Here is a 27,731-nt window from a genome sequence, read left to right on the forward strand (position 1 = left end):
CTGAACGTCTCTTCAATCTCTAAGATTCGTACAGATGCCAATGGCCATTCTCTGTCCCCATCTATTAATTCTCATTCATCCACCAAGCATTTACCAAGGCCCTAAAACCTGTCATCCTCCTACTGAGGGGTCCACAGGCTCTGTGTTCTTTTCTTTTAGTAACAAATCTGTTAACCTCATGAACACTTCCAACATCCACTCACATTTCCTCGGGTGATTCCTGAATGACAGGCTCTCCTCATGTGAACACTTCTCCCAGCCATCGTTCTCCCGTGGCCACCAGTGCTGGCATCACCCATGCCCCTGAGCTTCTCTTACCCTGAGGAAGGAATCCAAGGCGCCATTCTCCATGAACTCTGTGATGATCATGACCGGCCGACTCTTGGTGACCACGCCCTCCAGGCGAATGATGTTGGGATGGTCGAACTGGCCCATGATGCTCGCCTCGCTAAGAAAGTCCCGACGCTGCTTCTCCGAGTACCCAGCCTTCAGTGTCTTGATGGCCACATAGATTTCCCTCTTGCCCGGAAGTTTCAAACGCCCCTTGTACACCTCTCCAAACTCCCCTGCAACAAGAATACAATTGTTACCTGCTTCCTTCTGTGTGTGGAACCACAAGGGGAGGCAGCTTATCTAGAACACTGGTACTAGAAGTGGAATTGTGGTTAAAGGGGTGGCAATGGAGATAGTGTTTTCTCACTGAAACTATGATGCCCTGACTGCCTCTAATCAGTTCTTGACAAACAAGAAGGAATACCAAAATATGAACCTTACCTAGGATCTTAGAAATAGTGCAGGTAACTAAAGTGGAATTTCAGAATATATGTGTTTATTTTTCCCCACATTTGGTTTTTCATTTGTGTCCCCGCTGAATAATTGAAATGGAAGGGTCAGTTTCACTTTGGCGGAGGCATAATTCATTTTTACAGAGCCTGGCACGAGAATGTCCAGGGGCTAGGGCACATGCTCAGGTTTTCAGTCCTCTGAATGAGATGAATAGCATTTACATTCCTCCGTTGACCTGAAAGCATTTGTGTCTGTGGGGTCCCCCAGAACTCAGACCCTGAGAAGTTAGGAGGGGAAGTTAGCAGACACTGTACAGGATAAGAGGGGAGGGAGCAGGATTGGCCGGAGTCCCAGATCACCCTGCAGACCAATAAGATGAAGTAAAAAAAAAAAAGGAGGCAGTTATGGACAAGGAGAGCCCCAGACTGCAACACAGGCCCCGAGAGTCTCATCCAATCCCAGACCAAAGACTGGCTGGTCCAGAAAGTTCTAGGCCCTGGCATCCCCCCCAGGCTCAGTCATGGGCTGGAGCTGCCGGGAAGAGCTGGTCTCTGCAGGAGAGCTGGGGCTGATCCTGAAGGTGCTGCAGCTGGAGGCTGGCAGCTACCTGCCCTCCTGGCCACTGAACGGCACATGGTATTTCTACGCAAACAGGAGCTGCCGACCTCTGCGGGTGCCACAGCGTTGGAGCATGTCTGCAGTAAAATTTGAAAGCAGTCTGGTGGCACCATTTCCTGGCTGCTTAAAAAAATTCAGTTGAATCCTGTTAAATGTACTTTCAAAAGTTATTTTATGTCTTAACTTGGTTTTGTAACTTCTAGTTCTTTCCCGTGAAGCAGTTTAATATCTACTGGTAAGTGCATCCCTGAAATGTGTGTCAGAGGCCTGACAGCAGACACGTGGCTCTCTGCTGGGAAAACCATCACTTTTTACTTTCAGCTTCTGGAAGAAAATGATGGACCACACTGTGAGCAATCAGATAAATTACTGGCCACATTAGAAAAGCCAGTTAACTGACTCCACTGTGAGTCAGTTAGGAGTTCCTTTTGTTTTCTGCTACAAAGAAGATTGGAAGGAAGCTGCATGAAAGGGTTTTTCATGCAAAATTGCTCCAGCGTCAATGGAACTTGTGAGAATCTAAAGCTAGATTAGAGATTGGCTTATGCACCATTAGGAAGATTTCAACATGGACCTTGCAATACTAAGATATATATCGTGTGTAACATTGGTCTGGGCATTCAATCACATGTTGCTTTGGTGAACTGCTTGAGGTCCCATTCATGTTCATTATGCACCCCACTGTAGTGCCTGGTGGGTGGTAGGCATATCGATAAAAGGTGGGGTATCATTTATTATTAGTTTTGGCTTTTGCTTTGTCCAGTCTTGGGTTCTAAACCGCTGGAGGCTCTATCCCTGCTCTATCCGAAAGAAATAGAAGTGCCAGTATTTACATTTTTATACAAGACTATTTGCTGTAGCAATAGAGAGTTGAGGGGAAAGGCATGCTCATATTTCTTCTTAGAAGAGATAGTACACCAATATTTATTGACTACCTACTATGTGCCAGACACTGTGCTAGGCTCTTTGCCTGTCTTATTTCATTAATCCTCACAACACCTTCATGAGTTGAACATTATTATGTCCATTTTACTAATAAGGAAACTGAGGCACAAAGAAAACGGGCCCTGAACCTCAGAGCTGTGAGTCAGAGCAAGAGTTGTCTGCGCCCCTCTTTTGCCTCTCAATAGGATGCTCAGTTAACAATGCCACAGGGAACAGAGTTGCGTAGATTGGAAATTATAATCCAGGGACCACCGTGCCCCAACAGTTCACGTTGAACAGTTTATATGCAGTTACTGTCACAGCAATTCAGTATCCTGGGAGCAGCAAACACAGTGGAACTATCTCATGGTCAGATGTCCCTGCCTGGCTAGCCAGGTGGCACCAGAATATTTAGGAAGCAATTTATCAACTTTTATACATCAGTGTGCGAAGTTTGGAAAAGTGCTCCAGTTGAGTCTGATGCTCCCCACAACACACAGATGAATACCCGAGGTGAGGACTTCCGTTCTACACCTGTGGTTCCCAAAGTTGGTTGGGAGACTGGATCCCACCTCCTGTGATTCTGATTAGTTGGTCTGGGTGCAGCCTGGGCATGGGTGTATTGAAAAGCTTCCCACAGGATTAACTACATAATTTGTGAGGCCTGATGTAAAATGAAAATGCAAGAGTCCTTGTTCAAAAATTAGAGACTTTGAGACTGTGACAGCAGAGCACTAAACTACCTTCAAGCCCTTCTGAGCACGGGACCCGGCATGACTGCACTGGCCACGGGCCCCTAAAGCCAGGCCTGGCTGCCCAGGTGGTTCTAAAGTGCAGCCAAGGTTGAGAACCAGCCAAGGATCTTTCAAATAGATTAGTTAGTAAACTGCCAAAGGCTCTGGCATACCTGGAATTTATTTCTACATCTTTTGAGTTCCTTTGAAAGCAGTGCTTGCATGCGGGCTGCCTCTCACTGCAAAAGGCCGATGCAGAGGACGGGCATTATAGATATGAATGGGGAGAAGGAAGGGAAGAAGGAAGAAACCAACGAGTGTGTGGCTTTGGAAAGTTCTAGCTGCATGGAATGGTGTGGATCACATGACTTTCCTAATTGGAAAATGTTATCCCATTGTTTAGTGTTTGTGGCTGATGTATCTTTAAGTGCTTCTAATACTTCAGCTTTAAATTACATCCTGTGTGGGTGTCTCATCATATAGTTTTAAAAATGGTAAAATAAAAACATGCTCTCCTGAGAGGCTTTTGGGGGCAGTGAAACTATTCTGTATGATTCTACAATGGTGGGTACAAGTCCTTATACATTTGTCCAAACCCATAGAATGAACAACACCAAGAGTGACCCCTAATGTAAACTACGGACTTGGGGTGAAAATAATGTGCTCATGTAAGTTCATCAGTGACGGATGTTGATAATGGGAGAGGCCGCGAGTGTGTAGGGACAAGGAGCATATGGGAAATCTCTGTTTCTTCCCATTAATTTTGCTGTGAACCTAAAACTGCTCTGAAAAAAATAAAGACTTAAAAAAAAAAGCTGTCTCCTTGGATAGGGAGAGATGGACTCTGAGGTTGGTCACAATGGTGGTGGTCATTATTGCTCTCAGAAATGTGCTCTGCAATCACTGGAAAGCAGTGGCTTAAAGAATGGCGATTCTGTAAAAATAGCTCCTTTCCTGTCTGGCAAAGAAATAACTTCATGTTCTCCAAGCCCAGAGGTTTTCAAAGCATCAACTGCAAAGAAGTCACTTAATCCATTTGCCTCACTCAGAGGCTATGCTCCACCCTGTAATGAAGTGCCCCCCGCCCCAGTCCCCAGCCCGGTTGGGGGAAGCTCTGGCTGGGAGAAGAGGAAGAAGTCTCTGCCAAGCCCTATACCCAACTTTGGGCTCATCACCCCCCCAGCCTTAGCTTGCTCAGCTCTACACAATAAAAAGAAATGATGGACTGGCAGCCCTTCCTAACAGGGTGTGGAGTGTGTGAGAACATGCTTTGTAAACTACAGACTGTTGGAGACACATGTGGGGAGGGAGTGGGGATGGAGGTGGAAGAGAAACGGAAGGAAATGTAGGTTTCTGCAGCCTAATGGAAATTGGAGGAGGTTTATCGGAGACACAGCAGGGCTTTTTGCCAGGGGAGTGGGAAAGTCTAGCTGCCCTGTCTGGGCATAGAAGCCTAGGGTGCTGAAGTCTGGGGGCTCTGGCGCTAGCATCTCCATAGTCTCATAAGGAGTGGGAGTCAATGGGCATATTGTTGTTATTAGTAACGAACAGAAAACCAAGGCCTTGTGTGGCTGACAATCCAACAAACTGCTGTCACCTATGATCTTTGACCATATACTATTCTGAAACTATTTTTTGCTTTTTGGACACCTTCCCTATAAGGAGGGCCGGAACTTGAGGTCTGTGGTGCTTTTTGATTTGCCACGATCTGAGTTATAAAGAGCTTCCGAATCGTGGCCATACGCTTTTCATTTTTTAAATAATTCATCATCCTTAAAAAAAATATTTTCAACAAATCAAGCATGACCATTATATTTAAAATAGATGCTTATAAGGAATGATTGGGTAGTGATCGTGGTTGACTCTTTCCACGCAGAGCCTTTACTGACAGTAATTGCAGTAATTGGACTGGCTGGACTTTGATTGGCACATGTCTTTGCAGCAGACCTTGGAGCCTCTCCTACAGCAAAACCTCCCCAGGGCCAGGACTCAGCTCTAGCTTCAGGCCAGTCTGGTGGCCAGTGGCTCTCAGCAGGGGCTCTTAAAGTGTGGTTCCTGCCCAGCAGCAGCAGCATCGCCTGGGACCTTATTAGACAATGCAGATTCTTGAACCCCACCTAGACCTACTGGATCAGAAGCTCAGTAGGTGAGGCCCTGTGACTTGGGTTTAACATGCCCCCGGGTGATCTGATGCCTGGCTCAAATTTGAGAACAATTACCCTGGAGGCTGTCAGCTGAGAGTCATTTAGCCAGTGCCTGTGATTGTCCTCCCAGACAGACGGTGAAATTATTCCCTACAAGTTTCAGCTGCTTGCCAGTTCCCCTTTCCTACTTTCCTTGACAAAATGAGGAAAAGAGGAAGAAGAGGTTCAGCCGCATTAAATACCTCAGTTATTAAATATAAAATCAGAAGGAAAGGATTTTCAATTTTTGAAAATGAAACATCCAACCTGCCAGCAGGTATTTCAAGCAGTAGCTGTTGGCTGTGTGTAGCGCGAATCTACACACAACTGCACTTCTTTTTTTTTTTTTTAGCAGCATTTTGAAGTCACAAACTGCCTTAGGGGGAAGGAAAGGGGGAAAGCAGAGCTTCTAGTTACTAATTCAAAATTCCACCAGAAAAGTGACTTTTAAAGAATAAATTTAAACTAGGTTTGAATTTCCAGCAAGTTTTATTACATGAGCCTGTGCAAGATAAGTAGGTTATTGCTGAACCAGGGATAGTAAAACCATGGCAGGCTTTCCGCTACCTCCTGACCCTGTGCTCAGGGCAGGCATTACTAATTGATTACAACCCTATTCCTCCTTCACGGCCGAGTCCCCCAGGTACCCATTACCAGGCTTCTGGAGTTGAATGAGATGGAACAGCCATTGTGTTCATAATAGCTAATACTGAGATGGTGAGAGCAAACTAGTGTTCTCTTTTCTGGTAGCTTTTTGTGGTTGTTAGACAACTGCATACCTATAGACCACTTATTTTCCTAACATAAGCAAGGACAGATAATTAAAAATGCTAAACATACTGGGTTTCATTGTTGTCCTTCTTAAGGCACAAAATTGATCCTATTAGGAGAGGTGGGCCGATGATGGGACCAAGGTATTCCAGGAAGAACATGCTGTCCCCAGGAAACATGGGATAATCTTTGCAGCATACAACATGGGCACAGTAAATTCCAGGATCAGATACTCATTCTCAGCAAACAGGCTTTGGCATTCCAAACTGCTGGGTAGAATTTACCATCAGCAGCAATGTCTTGGTATACTTAGTTGCTGTTTTCCAGAACAATAACCAAAGTGGTAGGTGGTATGAAGGTTATGTTCACCAGACCCAGATCATCCCTATTTGGGTTTCAATTCTTACTCTACCATTAATTCAACTAACAGCCGGACCTTAAGCAAGTTATCCCCTAAATGTTAATTCCCTCATTATTTTCAACACACACACACACACACACACACACACACACACACACACACGGCTATTATGAAGGTTAAATAAAATAATGTTTATAAAGTTTATAGACCAGTGTCATGCACATGATGAGTACTCAGTACATGCCAAGCATATTATAATTACTGAAGACATCTATTTGCTTTCCTCTTCTAAAACTGCCTTCTGTGACTCTTACCCAAAAGAAGGCTACACTCATGTTGCCCACCTTTACTCGGAATGAGCCCAGGAAAGTAAGGCTGGCAGGTGGCCTTTCTATCAAATCATCCCCAATAAATCCATCCTCTTCTTCAAAGAGAGAGGTGACAGGCCTTGCTGGCCCCATTCTCATCTGTACAAATTCCCTTTCCCCAAATCTCTTCACCCAACCCTCTCACCACAAGCCTCCTTCTCCCTCACAATAAGCCATCTGTGGAAATGCTGAATCTGCAGCTGCTGCAGTCAGAGGAGGATGTGTTTATTAATTAAAATACAATTGGCATGTCTTCCCTTGGATGACACCTCCTGGTGACACCTCTACCTACATTTCCATGCACTTGACAGTCACACTCAGGGCAGCTGCATATAGTTATATAGTTTACACCCTGCAGGATTGCCATCCATGCAGTAGGGCCCAATCATACATGGCAGCCCTGGTTTATGTGCTGGGTGAATCTACTGAGCAAAATGGCCAGAATTAAGCAGTACATTGGAATTCACCTGCTAAATGACTCCTTATTAGTCAGATTCATGGTTACAAAGAGCTGATATTCTCCAAAGGCACCAGATGGCCTTTGGATAGAAACATCAATTTTTTCCATTATCTTCAGGGATAAGAGGAAAGGCTGCCCTTCCTTCATTCCACTGGGACACTTTCAGAACACCCATGAGCTCACTCCACCTCTCTCAAATCTCTCCCCAGTCTCCCAAACTCTACCCAGCTCTTATCCCTGTAATGATTTTTCCCTGAGGGTCTACTTTCATTCAACTTATATAACAAAGACTTAACTGAGCACACTAGGCTAGGCATGAGACTAATGAAACCACTCATGTCTCCTTGTCCCCACAGAACATTGAGCCTGGTGATGAAAGATGGGTATTGAACAAATAATTACATAACGACAATGAGTCATTATAATTCAGTTTTCTTGAATGGTATCACACCTGGCTCATAATTACTATTTTATTCCTGTATTTAATACCTTCCACACTTTAGAAGACTCTTTGGCAGTTGATATAGTTCTTCAACCTCATAATTTCTAGATTTTACTCTATTGGTCTTCACTTGCTTGCACAACTACCACTTCCCATACCCTGGGGGCCAGGCAGCCTTCCCCTCCTTTCAAGATGTTTAATCTGATGCCCCTTATTTCTGGCCATCGCATTTCTTCATGCCATGTTTCCGATCAACTCCAGTCACTGAGCCCAAGAGTCACTCCATTCAACATGATTGGATACATTCTGGTTTAGACCAGTTTAGTTATTTATGTGCAGCCTTCCTTACCACCCTGGATCCCAGCATTTGCTATCTTAAACCCTCTCCAGGCAAAGCCCCTTAACTGGTCTCCATGCCTCCAAGGTTGTACTGACCCTTTCCCATCACCCCTTGTTAGTCCACTCCAAACACAGCATATATCAATTTTATCTCCCCACCTTAGTCCTGTCACTCACCCTGCTCAGAAACCTCTAGGAGTTCACCATTTTCTATAGAATAAAATCCATACCGCAGTCTCTGGGTCTCTAGGCCTCAGCCTGATTCTCTAACCTCAATGCTCAATACTTATCCTCAGCAAATCCTTCTTCCCTCCTTGTTTTCAGGATGTGCTACACAGAGTTTCAGCCCATCCAAAGCCTCCCAGGTCCCTCTTCCCTGGCTCCTTCCCTGCCACCAAGCCTCTCCTCCCACCTCCACCTATGTTTCTCTGAGCCCCTCGTCTTAGCTCTCAATCACCTATCCTCTGTGTGTCTATGTTAGACAATAACCCCTGCAGGACAGCATTACTAGGCATTCAGTGTATTTTCTGGAATCCACTACAGTTGCAGGCACAGAGTCAATGATTAATGAATAAGGATCTTGCACTCCAAACTTAATCTCTCCTGCAACAAACATGACCCTTTCCTCTGGCTCCAATTCCACAGACACAGGATGAGTCCTTTGCAAGTTCTTTGAAATAACCTTGCACAGTCCAGAAGTGTGCTAATAAGTGTTAAGCTATCATCTCTCCATAAAACAAAGAAACAAATACCCCTGATTTGTAGCATTTGCCAATTCCCATGGTGTAAATACACCTACCATGACCGATGTCATGCGATGAACATGATATCACTGAACATGGGGCTGGAAAGATTTGTAAGATTCCCAGCAGGCTGGGACAAAGACCTCTGCCTGGTCGCTGCTGACCACCCTCAAGCAGACATCTATCTCTCAAAGAAGACAGCACAAAATTGGCTCTTGCGAGGTAATGAAGCTCGCTCCAGCACACCACTGCTGGAAAATCATGTGCATTTTCTTCTTGATATCTTAACTTTTCCTCTCCTGTCTCATTATCTCATGAGTTTCACAAAAACTTACTTTTTCTACTTGTGTGAAAGCTCAGGCCAAAGATTATTTCCTTTGTGAAATCTTCCTGATCCCCCCCCACCCACTCCTTGAATAAGGCTGAACATTGCTAGGTTGGTCCAACACTTTGTACACACCTGTGTTGGAAATAACATAAAATACTGAGCACGTTATTATTGGTCTGTTTGCCACTGAGACTGTCAGACCTATGAGGGGGAGAGCAGTTTGTTCGCCTCTGGAATTCTGCATCCAGCATGCAAGAGGTGTTCAGAAAGAGGCTGATGAAGAAACAAGCGAAGGAAGGACAAATGACTTATGATTCTTCTTTTCATGTTTCGGTACCACATTGCAACCCAGTTTTTGCCCCTGCACTAAAATCTGGCAGGTGGTTAAGAGAAATATTGCCAATCACACTGTGTAAATCTTGCCTTACAAAAAAAAATCTTTTAACCTGGCCTTCATACCAGCTCTTTTAGCACAAGGTGAAGTCAATCTCAGTGAGGCAGGGTGTGGGAGAATCCAGAGTGAAGACAAAGGAGAAAAAGAACTGGAGAATGGAGAAAGATTGGTTCCAACCTAGAGTGTCTACTGTTAAAATGGCACCAATCATGCAGAGTGGATTACTATCCACAGGGATTAGCTCTGGGATTTCTTAATCTCAAAGAGAAGAGTGTCTGGCTGAAGGTGTCAACAGCAACCTGGCAGAGGTCTTTTGTCCCAAGCTACTGGATATCTTATTAACTGCTAAATGTATCAATCCTTCCCCAGTATCATGTGAGCCACAAAGAAGACTGAGCTTCTCTGTGCAGAACACACAAACGTCATCGAAGGCTACACAAAAATTGAAGGTGAAGGATGAAACAGGCCATCAATTGCCCCTTTATAGGCTTCTAGTAGTTGGTGAGCTCACCCAACATTATAATTCCCTGGCAGGATCATAAGTGAGAAGGCTTTTTACTCCTCCCCTGACAAAGGCGGAATGGGGCTGATGTGTGCTTTCTGGGATGAAATGCAGCCCAGGACACATTGTTCTAAGCACATGACATAAATAACAACATTAAAATCACTAGCACCATTACCACATGACACAACCACAATTAATAACGTAGGGGAAACAGGGTGCAGGACTGAACATCCACCTTGCCAACACTCCTTCAAATTTACTGGAGAAATCTGAGCCCCTAAGAGTACTCCACTTTATCTGGTATCCAGCCTTCTAAGTCAGGATCCTTAAGTATGTCAGTGTCTAAGGAGGAAGAGAAAATTATCTGCACAGAAGTGAAAGTCGTGGTTCAGTAACATATTTAATGAAAGTCAATGGGAAATATGTATAGACTCATGTGGATCAGATCATAGCCAGCCAGCTGGAACTCCTGAGGGGCTGGTGGGAAGAGTGGCATGCCCTCTCTGTGAGAGTGCCAGCACCCACCACAGTGATGCCATGAGGTTGGAGTTCTTTAAGAGGAAAACCAGAGCATGAAAATGGTGGCTTAATGGGGCAAGCTTTCAAATGCGACTTCCAATTTCACAGATGGCTTTTTGACCCCTCAGTGCATTAAGGGAGGCAGTGAATGGAAGAACAGTGACTTTCCCCTAAAGATAATATATGAAGTGGCTGTCTGTAAGACTTTGACTAGACATATTTCATGGAGTTAAAAATATAAAATATTATGGGAAGAGGCAACTCCATGGCTCTTCAAATATATGAATAAAGACATAGGAGCTAAAAAGACTGAAGCATATATGAGTGGTGAGAGCTTAAACAATGGCTAATACGAATTAAAGAAGAAAAGACAAAGAATATTGTAGAAGAAAATAAAAGTAGGAAAGAAGACATGAAGCAAACACATCTTTAATAATACTCAAAATCAGCAGCAGAGGAGACAATAAAGAGATTGCTTATAAAGTAATGATACTTTGGGATATTTTGCTCATTTACATTAATAAGGCTGGGTTCACTATCAAACTGACTTAACTACTAATCCATTAAAGGAAGATGAAAATTCTGGATCAGTCTTTAGGTAAGATTTCCTGAGAGCATCTCAGGCAGTTAGTTCTCTGTAAGGCTGGGTTTTTATTCCCAGCAGTAAGATGGATGAACGCACACATGTTTCTTGGGAGTGAAACTTGTCATGTGTTACCATTCATATCATAGATGTTCTGTAGAAAATATAGTTATGCATGAGTTTTCTTCTGGATCCAGGGCTTCCTCTTCAATTCATCGTGGTGTATTTCTAAATGCATGCATGTAGGAAAGGAAAACTGAATGCATGGGAAGAAATCTTGGCCCAAAAGCATGGAGATGTCATTGTCAGTGAGTGGGATACTAGGTCCAGCTTTCTAAAAATTTCTATTTTTTTCAAAGTCTTCTCAATTGAGCGCTCTACATCTTTTTCCTTATCTGAATTTGGTGGTCCATTTTCCAGAGCTATTTCTGAATCTTTTAAAACTACAGCTGACTTCTCTGAAACACCAAATATGGCCACCATGATCAAGGTCCCCCAAAGGTCCCTAGAAACACACTGCAGATGGCCAAACTCATCTCCTAGGAAAAAGATGGTAGAGAACACCTAGAGTGGTGGGCAGAAGATTTTTGGACACCAAGAGAACAGAAACGAGGGGAAGGGAGAGCCATACCTGCTCCGATGACCTCTTCAATTTTCACAAAAGATACATCAATCTCCTTGGCAAACTCTCGGACAGCTTCGTTGGGGTCCTCATAAGTGAAGGGGTCAATGTAGATCTTCATCCCTGGGGAGCCTTGTTGGAGGAGATAAGCAGGGTTAACATCCCGAAGAGGAACAGTGGTCATTAAGCACAGGCTGCTGTCCCCAGCAGTGAGGGTGTGGCTGGGGGGTCTCTCCCGCACACCAGGCTGCCCCTCCTTGCCTTGTTGGGCCTCACCATCTCCCTTCCCTCCGGGCCACGCTAGCCTGGTTCTCTGTCCTCTACTTCTCCTTCTCCTCCATATTCTCTTCTGAATTTGAGCTCTTGATGAAAAGTGGGACAGATTATTTATAAGTGACAGATCAGGACCAGTTCCCTTACCGGGCGCTCACAGAAGGCAAGGAAGCTGATTGATGCCAACCCAACGCATTAGCGGAAAAGTGGTGGTAAAATGGTAGGGCAGATATCAATATTTATCAACTTGACAACTTTCCTGAGTGGAGGCCGCCGTTAAGGTTATTACTGACGGCTATGTCCAGGGCTGGAAGAGGGATGAGGATGGATTTTAAAAAAGAAGAATTTGCTACTGGAAAAACCTCAAGATATAAATACCAAGACAGTCTACTAGAAGGGAAAATCCGAAGAGGGAAGCACAGAAAATACTGATAGAGAAAAGAGCAGTGTCTACATAAAAAAATGAGGTGGAATGAAAGAAAAATTGTAATTGAACCCCCCTTGCTTTCAGACACACTGAAGTATGAAAAACGAATAAAATGGTGAATGAGAAACATATAAAGAAATATAGACTTTGTCACTGATGTTTACAGTGGCAAGATAAATAGAGAATTGTCACTGCAGAAAAAATGGATTAAAAAAAGTGGGAGAGAGGGGACAAAAACAGGAAATGGAACCCAAGAAACAAATGGATTCATTCACAATGTAATTCTTCAGCATGTTAGCTGTCTCATTAGGCAAAGTATGGAGACTGTTTTCATGGTGGTGGTGTGTAGGAGGACGGTAAGCTTGGAAAGCTAACCAACACGGTCTAGCATCCCGTCTGGTGAAGAGGAGGCGTTTTCCCTGCTCACTGATGCCGTCAAGGTCATGTAAGAGTCAGGTTAGCAGGCCAGGCAGATCTGGAAACGCACGGTGCTCTATGCCCTCAGCTGGGGCCCAAGGCGGAGGCTGGACCCCAGGTTCCCTGAGCTCTGCCCCTCAGGGCTGCCTCCCCCACTCCAGCTTCTCCTAGAATGACTCCAAGCCCTTCACACACGGTTTAGTTTTGACATTTTCATCCAAAAATCTTCTGAAGATTGTTCTACAGCTTCCTCAAATTAGTGTTGGCTTGGTCACCAATTCACTCAAGGATCAAAGTGCCAGAGTATAATCCAGAGGGAGAAGGAAAATAGAGGAAAGAATTGAAAGGGATATTTCTTTAAAGCCAGAGAGAGCTAGGTGCCCTGCTCAGAGGAACTGCTTTTTCTGAAAGATGGGTTATTCCCAGTCATTAAATAAAACCACTGGCAGCATGCGGGAAGGCCTGCTTTAGGACAATCAACACCATCCTAGCATGCTCTTTGGAAATATGGAATGACAACATGGACTTTGGAATCTGTTGACTGAAATTTGGACACAGCAAATAGATCACCTTTATACTAGAATGTTCTAATCCCTGGGAGATGCAGGAGAGAAATGGGGAGAGGGAGAGAGATGGGGAAAGGGATAGAGATGGGGAGAGGGAGAGGGAGAGGGAGAAATTCTACTTTAATAACAGTAGAGAAGGGGGAAAAGGGTGGTGGTTCATCTCTTTCTCATTTGGTAGGGAGAACAAATGAAGAGGAAGAAGGATTAAGGACAGGTTGAAAGTGTCTAACGAAGCTAGACAAGCAGCTCCAGAAGCAACACTTGAGACAAGATATTGAAGGCAAGTGGCTTACCTGGGCCCTGACCCTAAGAAGTCCCTGTGAGTGAGTGGGGAAGTAAGAAGGAAAGGACGGCAGCCTCTGGAGTGTGCTCTCAAGCCACTACCACCGTGGGGAACTGAAGCAGGCTTCAGCCCCTGGGAAGCTCTGGGGAAGCTCTGGAAACCCCGGAAATAAATCACCATATGCTTCAGAGCTGGGCCACCCCATAGAGGAGGGAGCTGTGTTATTACCACACGATTCCCATCAGTCATTCGCTGGAGCTGCTTGGCCTGCTGTGCAGGTGGGTGGGGAGGCCCCATGGCCAGAGAGAGCATTTAGGTCAATTGGGTGAAGGGGGTCAAATATATGGTAACAGAAGGAAACTAGATTTTGGGTGGTGAACACCCAGTAGAGTATACAGATAGTGATTTGTTATACACCTGAAATTTCTAAGTGTTATTAATGAATGTTACCTCAATGAATGAATTAAAAACACACAACAGAAACAGATGCTGTAGGTGGAAGTCAGTCCGTGTGCATTGGAGGGGTGAGGGCATGAGAGGAGGCAAAAACAGACCCACGCAAAATGCAAAAGGGACCACAGCTAGTGTCAACATCCTGTGACTTTTCCCAAATTCTGTGCTGAGAGGAGGTTGAGAGCCCAGGTGCTAAGGCCCAGAGGTGAGGTCAGAACTCCAAAGACTCTTACTAACCCAGTATAATGCAACTAGTCCATATCCATCTCTTTTAAAAATTTTCTCCTCTGCCAATGGAGGGAATAACACCTCCCTCTGGGGTGGTGATGATGATAACCACAGTGCAAGTGACATGCCTAGCACAGTGCCTGATGTACAGAGAGGGCTCACAAACTGATATACGCAAGATGATTACCAGTAAATTGTTCTAGAAAGTGTCTGGGGAGGAGGAAGGAAAAGCAAAGTGGGGTGGGCAGTGAGGGACATAAGCCACTTAGGGTTATATTAGTTACGTTAAAAATGACTACATTGTTATTTTAGATCAAGGGCTTTGAAACGATGTATGTTAAGCTGTCCTAAAGGATCTCTTCCATGGAACTTAATTAAACAATCTAGAATGTGTTGTAATGAATGGTTTGCAAGTAAAGACATATATAAGGATGAATGAGAAAGGAGTCTCAGTTAATGAGCTTTACAGATACTGGCCCCAATGAGTTCTGGGAAGGAGCTATTCCCAGAAGGGAATGGCTCATGTCTTCTTGATGGTGCCAGGATTCTTTTAGGCCAGTAATAGGCAACTAAGTGCATCTAAATGGGAGAAAGTTCACACTATAATGACCGGTGCAGTTTACTCGCAGAGAGGTTTGCTACCTTGCTGGTTTGTAGAATTATGGAGTGTGAGTGTGTGTGTGTGTGTGTGTGTGTGTGTGTGTGTGCGCGCGAATGTGTGTGTGTGTACCTGCACAGCTGCTATTCTGGGGCCAGGGGTTTTGATTGTTTCACAAGAAGCGGAGAGGTTGCAAGGAGCCTAGGAGTGGTGAGGTGGTGTCAATTAGAATGCCTGGCCTCTAGGCAACAGTAGGGATCAGTCCTTGTTTACCTGGAATTGAGGATCCTATTGCTACATTGAGGAAAGGAAACTGACATCCAAAGTCTAACAAAGGCTCAAACTCGGTGCTTTTCTTCTGATAGGGTCTGATAGGGCTGACCTAGGAAATGGACCTGGCCTACAACCTCTGGCTGGGGGCAGCGATGGGCTGTCCTAAATCAGAAGAGTGATGCGGCTGAGCACCTCACTTAATGGCTCCCCCTGCATCACCTCGTCTCCTCGTCTCCCCTGGGTGACACTTCTCTCCAGGCCTCTGTCCCGTGTTACAGCCAGCCTTTCTCAAGTCCCAGATGATGATGAGAGAAAAGAATGCCTTGAGCTGGGCAGAACAGGTCATTTGTCTTTCGGCTCATTTTGCGTTTCTGCATAAATCCTGCATCAGCCTGTTCCTGCTCCCACTTGCCAGTGAGCAGTTTTTAATTATCAGGAAAGTGGTATTTAGTGCAATGAATCACCAGACAGTGAACAAGGAATTCAAGTCAGCTGCCGAGTCAGGCAGCGCCAAATGTTTGGAGATGGGGCTCAGAAAATGCTCTCAGACTGTGAGTGTTGGGGAAATATTATTAGTGGCACTAATCATAATATCGAATGTAATCTAGAGAGATCATATAAGGCGTTTTATAATGCTCTGTCCAATGCTTCACATTATTATTGTTAATATTCTATATTTATAACATTTTACAGTTTCTGGTTAATTTTAAACATAGGGCACATACCTTTGGCACAAAACTGGTGTGTATGGATCTAAACTTCTGATTGTTAGTGCCTTGACAGAGGAAAATATCTTAAATTGTATGATCTTCTAGTTTAGCAGTTTCTATTAAAGATCTAATTTGTAGATGTTTGTTCTCTGACCTCAAAACCCATTTATGCTATTGCTGGGGTCACAGCCTGGACCGCCTAAAGCTTTAAAGGACCGTAGTTCTGGGAGATTTGCCAAATCTTAAACATGACCCATGGCTTTAAATATATTCAGTTTGGGGAGAAATAACTTAGCCATGATCCAGAGTGTTCTTGCATGGCTTGGAGAAGTCCTTGAAGCAGAGGGAACCCCTGGCCATTGTCAGACACCCCGCCTCATTAGATCGGGGTGCTGTCAAAAGTGACGATGCTGGGACAAATTCTGGGGATGCTGGGAGATGTGTGGGGTGATTCTAAAAGGTCACTTGTCAAGTTTACAAGTGCCAGGTTTTCAGGGCAGAACAGAAGCAGGCTGGGAAAGGGCCAGTTCCAAATAGTAGTGACATTTAGGGATGACAAGCGGAAGGAGAAGACTGCTCCTCTCCGGCCCTCGTGTGCATTCAGAAAGTTCAAAATCAGAACCATGGACATCTGTTAGGTCCATGGACGGCATGGCTGTCTGGGAGGCATCAGGGGTGCCAGGAAGAGCCCAATACCAGCCTGGTTCTAGAGAGGTAGTGCGTTCGGGTATTTTCAGTCACTGATATCTTGTGTCCCAATAGGTTTCACAGTCATGGAAAACAGGGAAGTGTGTTTCCATGTTTCCTACTCTGAATCCAGGACAGATTTAGTCATCTTCGTGACTCACCTAAATCTGGTCCAGATACCTAAGCTCAAGAGGGAACAGTTTAGGGAACTGCATATAAAATTCAGACCCTGGAGGGGACTTCATCCAATCCTCTGTCTCAATACGTTGAGCACCCCTCATTTTTTCTCAGCACTGACTAGACACCCAAACAGCATTGCTCTAAGGACTGTGGGAGTTACGGGGAAAATACAGCTCGTGAAGTTCTTCGGGCAATTGAGACATGAAAGAATTGGGGTACAGTGCTGGAGAGTCTAGAGAGTAAGAGTCACACTTGGAAATAAGCTGTGAATGCTGATGAAAGCAGGGAAGGCAGGAGGCTGTGAATGCCAGTCTTCAAGGTCAGAGGCTTAGCAGGACAAGTCACATGGTCATGCATTGGAGAGGGAGAAGCTTGGAGTGTCATGAGGCACAGCTCAGAGAGAGGACTGCCATTTCCTGGAGTGAGGAGACTGTGCCCAGCGTGAATGTGGAGAGAAGGGGAGTCTCAAGTGGAACAGCGCTGATGTACTAGCACAAGAGGACCTTGATTACCAAACAAAGGCATTAGGAACGCTGTCGTCGGACACACAGAGCTGACAGCTGTTCCATCAGCAGGAGAGGGATGTACTGAGCAAGGCATCTGGGAGTACATTAGCTGGTAGGCTGCAGCATTCACATGCATTGTCGGGGAGGAGCTGGAGGCTGAGAAGACAACTATGAGGTTGTTGCAATCATGCAGGTAGGAGATAACAGGACTCAACCATGAGAACGGAAGATGAAGCAAGAGAAATTTCAAAGGAAGAAGTCACATACTTGGTGAGCAACTAAAGATGGGGAATGAGGGAGGGACAAGAAGAATTCAAATCAATGCCAAGTCATCTAGAATGAAGTGGTACTGTGAACCAGGTCATGGACTTTGGGCAAGAAACCCTATCTTAAGGAAGTTGGCACATATGGTTTTGGACTGTGAATGCACAGATGAAATATACAAGTGCTCAGAAGACAGTCAGAAAACAGAATGGAAACAGAGCTGGAAGACAGGTCCTGGGGTTTAGATTTGACTGGCACCTGGGTGGCAGTGGAAGCTGTAGATGTGAAGGGCTGAAGATCCAGCGGTTTCTTGGATTGAACCTGCCAGGAAAGGTCAATGGACACTAGAAACAGTTTGCTCTACCTGCTTCTGAGGCCTGAGACCAGGACAATGGGTGGTTGTCTTTCTCCACGAAAGAGCAGAGATCCTGGGTGTTCAGGCAGGGCTCGGGGAAGAATACAAGAGGGGAGCCCCAGGGTGGGCAACGAGCTTAAAGAGCAGTCAATCTGAGGACCACCTTCCTTCCGCCTTCTGTTTGGAGGTTTCACCACATTGTCACTCTTTGTTCTTAAAAACCACAGTTATTGACTAGTATGTGTCTGGGGGAAGGAAAGTAGATCAGTCTACTAGCTATTGAGGAAGGTATTCCCTGAAAAAGAGTTTAACATCTTCCTGCTTCTTTGGTATCAATGATCAGGGAATGCAGGTCCTTCTAGGCAAGACTCACTGGTTCTGGGCCATTGAAATCCTGCCAGGAACATGAGGGCCACAGCCAATGAGCTCAAGATTAAGTTAACATGGTTGCTAGAAGCTCTGGCTTAGAGCCAGCAGTGGACACATGGGTAAATCTAGCTCATTCAATTTGTTTGACATTTAATAAGCACCCACTGATAACAGCCACCTTTTGCACCTTGGGGCCTTTCCTCCTTCCCCCAAAGTCCCTCATTTACTCCTACTCAGTTACAAATACTCCTGTTACCTCCAGAACAAGCAGCCAAAATGTCCACAGTCTGTCTCCTTCCTCCAGGAGATAGACCTGACCTTCACCCTGGTACTCAAGGTGATTTCTAGTAAACTAGATGGTATGCCCTCTACAGTTCTGAAACACATGCTCCACCCAGGGTCAAGAAAGTCAGAAGTAGAACCTTGGATTTAGATGTTTTTCTGGGTCTAATGTCGTCCCATGTCCCATCTAAAGCAGGAATCTGCTCTCCAACATTCTTGACTGAGAACTATCTCTGCTTGAATGCTTCTAAGAACAAGAAGCTCACCTCCCCACTGAGCAGCCTGCCTCTGTGTTGGAGAGCTCCAAGCGGGGGTAGAGGATGTTCTTACACTGAATCACATCTGCCTTCTTTGATCTTTCCCTCAACGGTTCCATTTAATCTCATGCTGCACAGCAGCGTGTCCTTTCCTTGGCCATAATGGTGTGATGCTTGATGATGACTGCCAGGTCTCTGCCTGCCTTTCTTCTACACCAAACTGGTGTTTCTGAGTCTTGGAGGTAACAGATTGGGACTTGGCAGCCCCCACGGGCAGGCTGCTCTGTCCTGAACAGCTGCTTTGCTGACAATGTCCTTCCTGAAATGGTCCCCAGAACCAAGAACATCACTCCAGATGTGTTCTTACCAGCACAGAGGACAGCAGGTCTGTGCATCACCCCCTCTGATCTGAACTACCATGGGGACTGCAGTGCCAGACACACCTAAGTTTAAAACTTTGCTTTATAAAGCACCAATTCTAAGACTCGGGACAGGTTACTTGTCCTTTCTGAGGCTCTGTTTCTTCACATGCAAAATGCACCTCAGGGTGCAGTTATGAAGCTTAAACTAGCTATGATGTAAAGTACTTATTACAGTACGTGCTCGAAATTGGAGACGAGGCCCTGGACTGTGAGCCTCAGTTGGTTGGAGCATCATCCACCTAAAGGTGGCAGGGTTTGATTCCCAGTCGGGGCACATTCCCAGATTGTGGGTTTGATCCCCGGTCGGGATGTGTGCATGCAGGAGGCAACCTCTCTCTCTTTCCCACCCTCCCTCTCTCTCTGAAAAAAAAGAGAGAGAAAAAAAATAAATAAAATCAATTAAAAAATAGAGAACAGTATTATTCTGCATCAGTAACAGCACTTGGCTTCTTTGTAAATCAGCTACATATCACTCATATTAATCATGTGGTCAACTAAATACTGACATTTTCCCCACACAAATTAGCAAGCCAGGTCTCCTCCTCTTTCACACAGCTTCCTTTTTGTTTTAACACAAACACTAGACTCTAGATTTATCCCTCCAACATTTCAACTCGCAGATTTCGAATTAGCATTCAATGCTGACGGATAGTTCTGAATTTTGATTCTGTCTTCTATGGTGTTAGCTATGCTCTCCAACTGTTACCTACAAACTTGATAAGAATCCCTAGGCCTGCACCTGACTCATGAATTTAAAAAACACTCAAACAAACAAGAGATTGAATTGGACAAGGACTAGAATAAAACCGGTGCCTTCCTGCCTGGCTGACAGAGTCACTAACCCACTTTCTTTTGGCATGAAGACAAGCTCTGTGCCCACTTTACAATGCTTTCCCTTAGAGATAATCAAATATTTTTGCCAAAATAAACTTCAGTTTCTCTTGAATTTACTAACTGTGTAACCCCAGTAAATGAGATGAGGGCCCCATTATTTTTTCTTAATAATCCTGTGATGGTTCCTGATGATCACAGAATTCAGTTTTTAATGCCCAGAGCCCATCTGCTCCAGCCTCTTCAAGATTTGGCAGGGATCAAGCTCGCCCTTCTGTTCTGTAATCTTAGTGCTCTGCCCTCTTGCCCCATGTGACAATGAGAGTGTTGGCCAGTCTACAACCTTTGGGCACATACCCTACTTGTTTCTGTTTTTCTCAAAGCTTAATAATATTAGCTCCATGATTATATCTGCTGTTGCCTGCAACACAAGAGGTGGTTCTGTTAGGGCTGCTTTTGGAAAGCCCTTGACCTCTTACCAAGCCTTTATATGGATTCCTCTTTCCTAACCTTACACACTCCATCCAACTCAGAAATCAGCGAGGTGTCAACCACTGTCAAGCGTGTGGTTACCTAAGCCCCGTAAGTACCTAGTAATGTTTTCCAAATGTAGAATCAATGGAACATTTTTAAGATGGGTTCCTACACCCACCTTAGCCAACCTGCGTCATCCTGTCCAGGCAGTTTTTAATTAGCCAACCAACGCCTCCTGAGAATGGCCTGCATAAACCATAAGGGCACACCATGTATCTGCCTCTTCCTGGACATGGGAAACCCACAACCCCACCCACCCACCCTTAAACACGGACCTCCGGCTCCTGGGTGCTACCATCCAAGCAACCAGCACCATATCCAGCACACTTTCCCTTCTCTCGGCTGCCTTAGAAGTCTGTCTTCTTTATAATTCAGTTCACCTTTTATAAATGCCTTTCCCCTCTATTCATAACTGTTCTCTTTTTATCCAGTCCCTGCCATCTGGCTCCTCTTTTCCTTCCCTGTAGTCTCTTTCACCCAAATCCAAATCCCCCTTTCATATGCCTGTCATGTCTATCAGAGGATGGACATAAACCAGTGTCCCAGAGAGCACTGTGTTCTCAGACTGACCAGATCTGCCACATCGCATTGCACTAGAGAAGGTGTTCCACTTGCAGCCATTTATATGGTGTCTCCCTTAGTTTTCGCATCATCCTGGAAGGCAGGTCTGGGAGGGCAGGGCTATGGTGCCACATGTCCTGCCTACAGGGAAGAGAGGCAGGGCCCTCTCGGGCACTGATGAATGAGGCTGGTGTGCTCCTGCAGGTGTTCTATCACTCCCAGGGCAGGAAGCCCTCCGAGCTCCAAGTTGCTGTCACATCCCACAGGGAGGCATGGGTACATGGATGGTCCAGGTATAGGCACATTCACATCACACTTTATGGACCTTTCTGCCTCCTACACTGGGACCCGGCGGGGGCGGATGTAACAAACCACCAACCAGGACACCTTGAATTAGTCCTCACCCCATTCTCACATGCTCCTGACTACCTGGCACCTTGAGCCACTGCAACATGGGAAGATCATGGGCTCTCCAGCCAGACGTAGAGGGTGTGCAGTCCACTTCTGCCACCTATGAACCCTGTGACCTGGTAAGTCGCTTACCTTCCTAGATTAGTGCCTAAGTTCTGGAGTGGTTGTCAGGGTTAGATGAGTAGAAGGGAGCTACCAGAATTAAGGAGCAGAGCAGGCTTTCATAACTAATCATTCCTACCCCTGCCCTGTCTTGGGCCAGGCCCATCCTCCCTCTGAAACTCGTTTCCTCTTCTGTTATACATGTGCTGACTCTTCCCTCAGCTCTACAGCCCTCACACTGTGATGCTCCAACAGTAATGGCTTCAGTCAGAGGGACCGAGGTCCATAGGAGAAAATACACTAATGCAACTCAGTGTATGAGACTATGAGTTTAGAGAACTGGGAACAGAAGAGCCAGGTTGCAGGCACTGGATAAAAAGAGAAAAGTTATGAATAGAGGGGAAGGACATTTCTAAAAGGTGAACTGAATTAAAAAGAAGACAGACTTCTAAGGCAGCCGAGGACGTGGACTCTGGTCCACGAAGAACTCTGTGTCCACCCCGAGTCCCAGGGATGGCGACTGTGCAGCTTGTCAATGGTGTGTCTTCAGCTGACCCCACTGGGTGCAGCAGGGCCACGATTACTGCGGACTGGTTTTGAGTTTTCTGTGGACCCTGCGAACCACGGAAGCTGTGGGCATTAGATGTGACACAATCCCCAGAGAAGGGCTGTGAGCACTTGGGGAGCACCTTTGTGCACTTCGGCACCATGTGGTGGCCTACCAGAGCGGGTCCCTCCAGAGCAGGAGAATGGCCAGATCTCAGGTTGAAGTGCCCCAAAAGGCACCAAGCAGTACCCCGACTTGGTGATTGGGGACCCTCTGTACCCCACCCAAGGAGCAATAACAAGGCTTAACTTGCATGCCTTTAAAACGGAAGCTCCCTCCTAGGGCAACCCATTCTCACCTTTGGCCATCTCTAGTCTTCAAAATGATATTCCCAATTTTGTGTCCCCATGGCCATCTCTACATGTATCATCTGAAGAGTAAGCAGGATGCTAAATCTGAAATGGACTTTACAGTGGCTCTCAATGCAACAAAGAGCAGAGAGCATTGGGTGGGGCATGTCAGAACCCTGAAGCAGAGGCCAGGAGGCGGACAGGTAATTCTGATGCACCCTAGAGGGGGCACCTTCACCTGAGAATCATAGATACAGTCAATGTCAGCAGTTAATGCACAGGTTAATATCAGTAAAAGCATCTGCAGATTTTGCAGTGAGGTAGAGAGTCAGGCTGCAGGAAAGGAGAGAACACAATAGGGTTTTCCCCTCTAAAACTAGTGACATCTGGTTAAAATGGAGGCCTAAGGTAGCCTGGAATGGGGAAAAGGGAGTGTGGTGGTAAACAGGACTCTGAGATTTTCAGGAGCAGTGTCTGTGGATTTAGAGAGAAGCCACTCTATTGAATCCCCTACCCTGGTTTATACTGTTGATGTGGGGCTGCCTGGACCACTGTGGAACCACAGTGCCTCTGAGCCAGCCGAGCCCACGCCTCCCTCCCAACCATGACTATCGGAGCAGCAGCCCAGCTGCCTGGGGCTTGGTCCTCTACAAACCCTTGGCAATTTCTTGGTCTTAGATGGAAAGCCCCTGGAAAACGAGATCGAATCTATCGAGTGGCCACTGTACGACCCAAGCCAGCACTGGCCATGCTCGAACATGAACTCCTCCATGGTGAAGCTGCTGTGTGGTTGTCCTGGAGACATAACCTTGTGAAGAGATGAGTTTGATCCCTGAGAACTTTCGCCTTTGAGCCCATTTTTGCTCCCAGAACTGCCCATTGAAGGCATGCTCAGTGTGAGTGTGTGAGTGTGTGTGTGTGTGTGTGTGTGTGTGTGTGTGTGTAGATAAGGCCTGTTTTCCATGTTCACGGCTGTGTGAACAGGGAGAAAAGAGCTTACACTTCCACAGAGGGTGTTAGGTGAGAGGAGGCTTACAGAAGAAGCCTGGGCAGCACAGCACAAAGTGCTGGGACAGATTGCGGAGGGCATCCGTGGAATTTAAAAGGAGTTATTTAGAAACAGAACGTGTCCACTGTAAGGATTAAGGACACCATTTTCTGGAGGAGGGAAGGTGGCCCGACTGACCCAGTGGGACATTTTCAGACTCTGCAATGTTGTAATCACACAGATAAAAGAATAATTCTGACATAAGACTTCATGTTGCACATTTCTGAGAAGCAGTTTTAGTTATAAACATCATACACACGCACACATATATTTAAAAAAGATAATGAGTGAAGAAAACTTTTAAGGTACTTTTAAAAAGAAAATACTTGGGAGATATCCCAACACTTCAGCCTCTTGGGCTCTGCTATCTTTTAATTCCCTACATTCATGTTCCCTGGCTTATCTGTGAATTTGGTTAACTCATTCCCCAGCCACTCCACTGGATTAGATAAGGGGGAAGATGTTAATAGGGAACCCTCCATCTTTCGCCACTGTGTCTGACTTCAGGATTCATTGACTTGCTAAACCCAATCTTTCCCTGCACTCCTTGTCCTATATGGGCTTATCAATGCAAAAGATAATCTGCTTGCCAGGCATCCAATGAGTGCCCACAATGGGCAGACAGCAGACCAGCAGACAGGGCGGCAGCCTGTGGTCCCTGAGGACCTGCAAAGAGAGGCGGTGCTGGGCCGCTGGGCACTGGGCGGGGCTGTGGTGGGGACCGGCCAGTCTGGCTATAAGGAGCTCTCCAAGCACTCGCCTGCTCCACTCAGTGGTTCTCCAGGGATCGGTGGGTGTCTGCTTTCTACTCACCTCGGCCCGTGCTGTAATGCTGCAGCTTGTCACTGTACACAGCCTCCTTGCTGTAAGCCCGTTTCCTGTGGACACAAGGAAGAAGAGCTCTCTGAGCCTCTCTGCTCCAGGACCTTCTTCCAGGCCTCCTGTCCCAGTGGGGGCTCACCCAGGAATCTACTGGGATGGGGAACTGCTTCTCTCAGCTTAGGTGTAGCTCTTGTCATGGCCAGCGCTCTAGCTTGACCACCACTGTGGGCAGATGGGTCTGCTTTCAAGTCCAGAGGCCGGGCAGAGCCGTGGGTCCCCTTCAGAGCCTGGGCAGACTCCTGAGGATGCTGTTAGTGCTCTGGCTGCACTGCAGCACGATAGGCCTTTGCCCAGCAGAATCTAGGCTAACCACCGAAGGCAGTAGCAACGGTATTAAAAATTCACAAGGCCTTCAGGGCCAGCCCTTCTGCAGAACTTGGAGTTCCTCTTTTCCTCCTTGGCTCCCTTCCTGCCTGCTGCCTTATGCCCTCCACCAAGGCTTTTGGCTCTTTAACCAGAGGATGGGCTGAGGCACACGCTGGGATGCTCCAGTGGGTCAAATGCAATTTTGCAACTGTCACTCCGAAAAACTGTTGTGTGCGAGGGGCGCTAAGAGTCTTGTCTAAAATGAAGCTTGAGGATGGATGGGTTGATTCATAGCTTTGCCCAGCTCTTACAGAGGATTTCATCCCAGGCACAGAGAGAACAATCTGGAGATCCAGGCTGCCTGTGGGATTGACATGGAGTGATGATTGGGAGAGTGGAGGTGTGTCTGTTGAATGGTCAGGCCCTGTCCAGTCTGCATGACCTTGGAAGGGTCTGAATGTGGGGCTTCCTGGGTCCAAGGAGAGCAGTCAGGGCCAGGAGTGGGGGGCCTACCTGCTACAGACGATGGAGATGGCCACCAAGGACACGACAAACACAACCCCGGCCGCCGCCGAGCCAGCAATCAGGGGCAGCTGCTCCCTCAGCTCAGACTTGTAATCAGCTAGGTAAGAAAGAGGCATTAGAATCTTCCCATGTGCCCTTTGCATACAGCTGGTACTCAATGTATGATCCAAAGACAAGATATATACACATGTGTATGTGTGTGTGTGTGTGTGTGTGTGTGTGTGTGTGTGTGTGTGTGTGAGAGAGAGAGAGAGAGAGAGAGAGAGAGAGAGAGAGAGAGAGAGAAGTGAGTATTTAAGTATGCCCCAAACATTATTCATTGTTTATTTGAAATTCAAATTTAACTGGCCATCTCGGTTTTATTGGGCAACCTTAATGACAATACCTTTTGAACTGAGGTTCTCCATGCTCTGCATCAGAATATCTTACGCCCAATTGTAAAATATGACTATTTCTGGGCCCCTACTCAGATCTCTGAAATCAGAACCTCTGGGTGAAGAGCAGGGTATCTGCATGTTTACCAAATACCCTGGGTGATTCTTATGCTCCCCAATGTTTGAGAACCAGCCTTCAAGTCTGTGGTGGAGACAGACTGCTGAAGTCAAGGATGTTGTTCTCAAATCCTCCCGCTCTCTAAAAATCAATGTTAAACACTGAAGGTAGAGTTTCCGTTTCCCTCTGTTGAGAGCTTTTTGTAACATGCATGCTTTTAAAAAGTTAATTTGGCCAAAAAAAAAATGCAAAGAACCACAGTGAGGAGTCCATAACAACGTCTTTATACATTAAAAACACCATAAAGCAAAATGACCTTCCCACAGGTCCTCCTGCCCCAATGACCCTTCTCCGATCAACCTTCAGACTCACCTTTGCGCTGCCGTTGGGGCCCAAAGCTGCCGTGAGCGTAATTACTACCGATCTGTGAACCTCCGTCATTAAGATTAATACCCTCGAATTTGGCCACTTACCAGAACTCTCTTATATCTAGCCCCTCTTGGGTTTACAAAACTTAACTGCCAATGTAAAAGAAATAGCCTTCTTGGGAGAAATCTGTTACTTCTTGATTTGTCTAGCAGGATTGCCAAGAGACCAGTGCTCAGATCATTTTGAGTTTTGGGCTTTTAATCCTGTGTACCTCCTGATGCCAAAGTGCCCATAAATCTAGATGGTAAGTGAGGTGCAAAAGGGGGACAGAGTCCTAAAGGAAAAGAAGACAGCCTGCGTTCCTCTCACTCCGGCCGCATCATTAATCCAAATGAACAGGCTCGCCTTCCAACCCCATCTCACCATCCTAAAATATGACTGAAAATTCATCTAAAATAAACTCCAAATGGACTGCAAACTCCCAATCCTACAGGCGCCAGAGAGCCCCCACTAGAGCTCCCAGGAATACATGACTGGGAAGTGGTGGGCACCCATGGGGCAGCAGTGCCTCACACGGGAACGCCACCAGCACTGGCTCCCCTTACAACTGTTCCCAAGAAAATGAATATTATGATTTTTATATGAGATCATCTGATTTTTAAATCTTCCTGGTGAATTTTTAAATTGTCAAAAATATAATGTGTCATTAGAAAGCCTCAAGCAATGTCAAGTGCCTACCTGAAGAGTACTGGCCTAAAATAAAATGTTATGTAAGGGCAGCCTGCTTTCTATGTAATTTAAGTAATAAAGGAAAAATGAAAGGCTTTCAGTTTGGGAGGCTGGGAATAGACTGACATTTGGAAAACTATCAGGAAATAGCTCATAAATGAATAAATAAATGTAGATAGATATGTAGATAATATATAGATAAACGAATACTTACACTATGATAAATGGCTAGCTAAGAAAATGGTGAGTGAACAACCAAGCAGTCACACCCAGGCTCAATGTTCAGGCTACAGGGAAATCTCTTTTACATAAGTGTTAAAGGGGGTGGTCTCAGAGGAGTGGGGGAAACTATTATAATAGGGAATGAATAAAACTGCAAAGTGGAAGTATTTTTGGTGACAGACTTTCTGGCCTTGGGACAGTTTGGAAAACAGTGGGAAGATGCCTGAGCAGGACCTACTGGGGCCACATATGAAGTTGCCTCACATATTGTGAGATGCTGGGTTCATAGGACTGCCACACCTCACATTTAGTCTCCCCGTTCCCTTCCTGCAGACCTGGGCTCATGACATGAGGCTGTGAGCTCAGTTCCCAGCCCCCAAGAACAGAGTGAAGTGGGAGTGACAGGCATCTGGGCCCAGATCCAAAAGCTGGAGGGCACACTGACCAGTGTGGGTCTCACTGCTGTGCCCTTGCAGGACCACATGCAGTGACTATGTTGTTCAGAGACTCTTCAAAGGCAAGTCATCAGATGTTGGACAGAAATGGACTGGATTTCAGACAGATGTCGCCCTATACAGCGTATTGGGAGGCA

At 45.9% G+C, this 27,731-nt stretch overlaps 1 protein-coding gene across 1 annotated transcript in view; it reads right to left on the minus strand.

Annotated features, from left to right (window-relative positions):
- The window catches only part of EPHB1 (EPH receptor B1), a 409,178-nt gene that overhangs the window by 51,459 nt on the left and 329,988 nt on the right, over window positions 1–27,731 (minus strand). Inside the window, exons 8-11 of the mRNA XM_059663875.1 lie at window positions 25,316–25,424; window positions 24,428–24,492; window positions 11,690–11,812; window positions 319–566 (exon numbers count right to left, since the gene is read on the minus strand). Of these exons, the coding sequence (XP_059519858.1) occupies window positions 319–566; window positions 11,690–11,812; window positions 24,428–24,492; window positions 25,316–25,424 (545 nt within the window). The remainder of the gene's footprint in view (window positions 1–318; window positions 567–11,689; window positions 11,813–24,427; window positions 24,493–25,315; window positions 25,425–27,731) is intronic.

This window comes from Myotis daubentonii, chromosome 14 (genome assembly GCF_963259705.1).
Source record: "Myotis daubentonii chromosome 14, mMyoDau2.1, whole genome shotgun sequence".
In the NCBI taxonomy this organism is placed as follows: Eukaryota; Metazoa; Chordata; class Mammalia; order Chiroptera; family Vespertilionidae; genus Myotis; species Myotis daubentonii.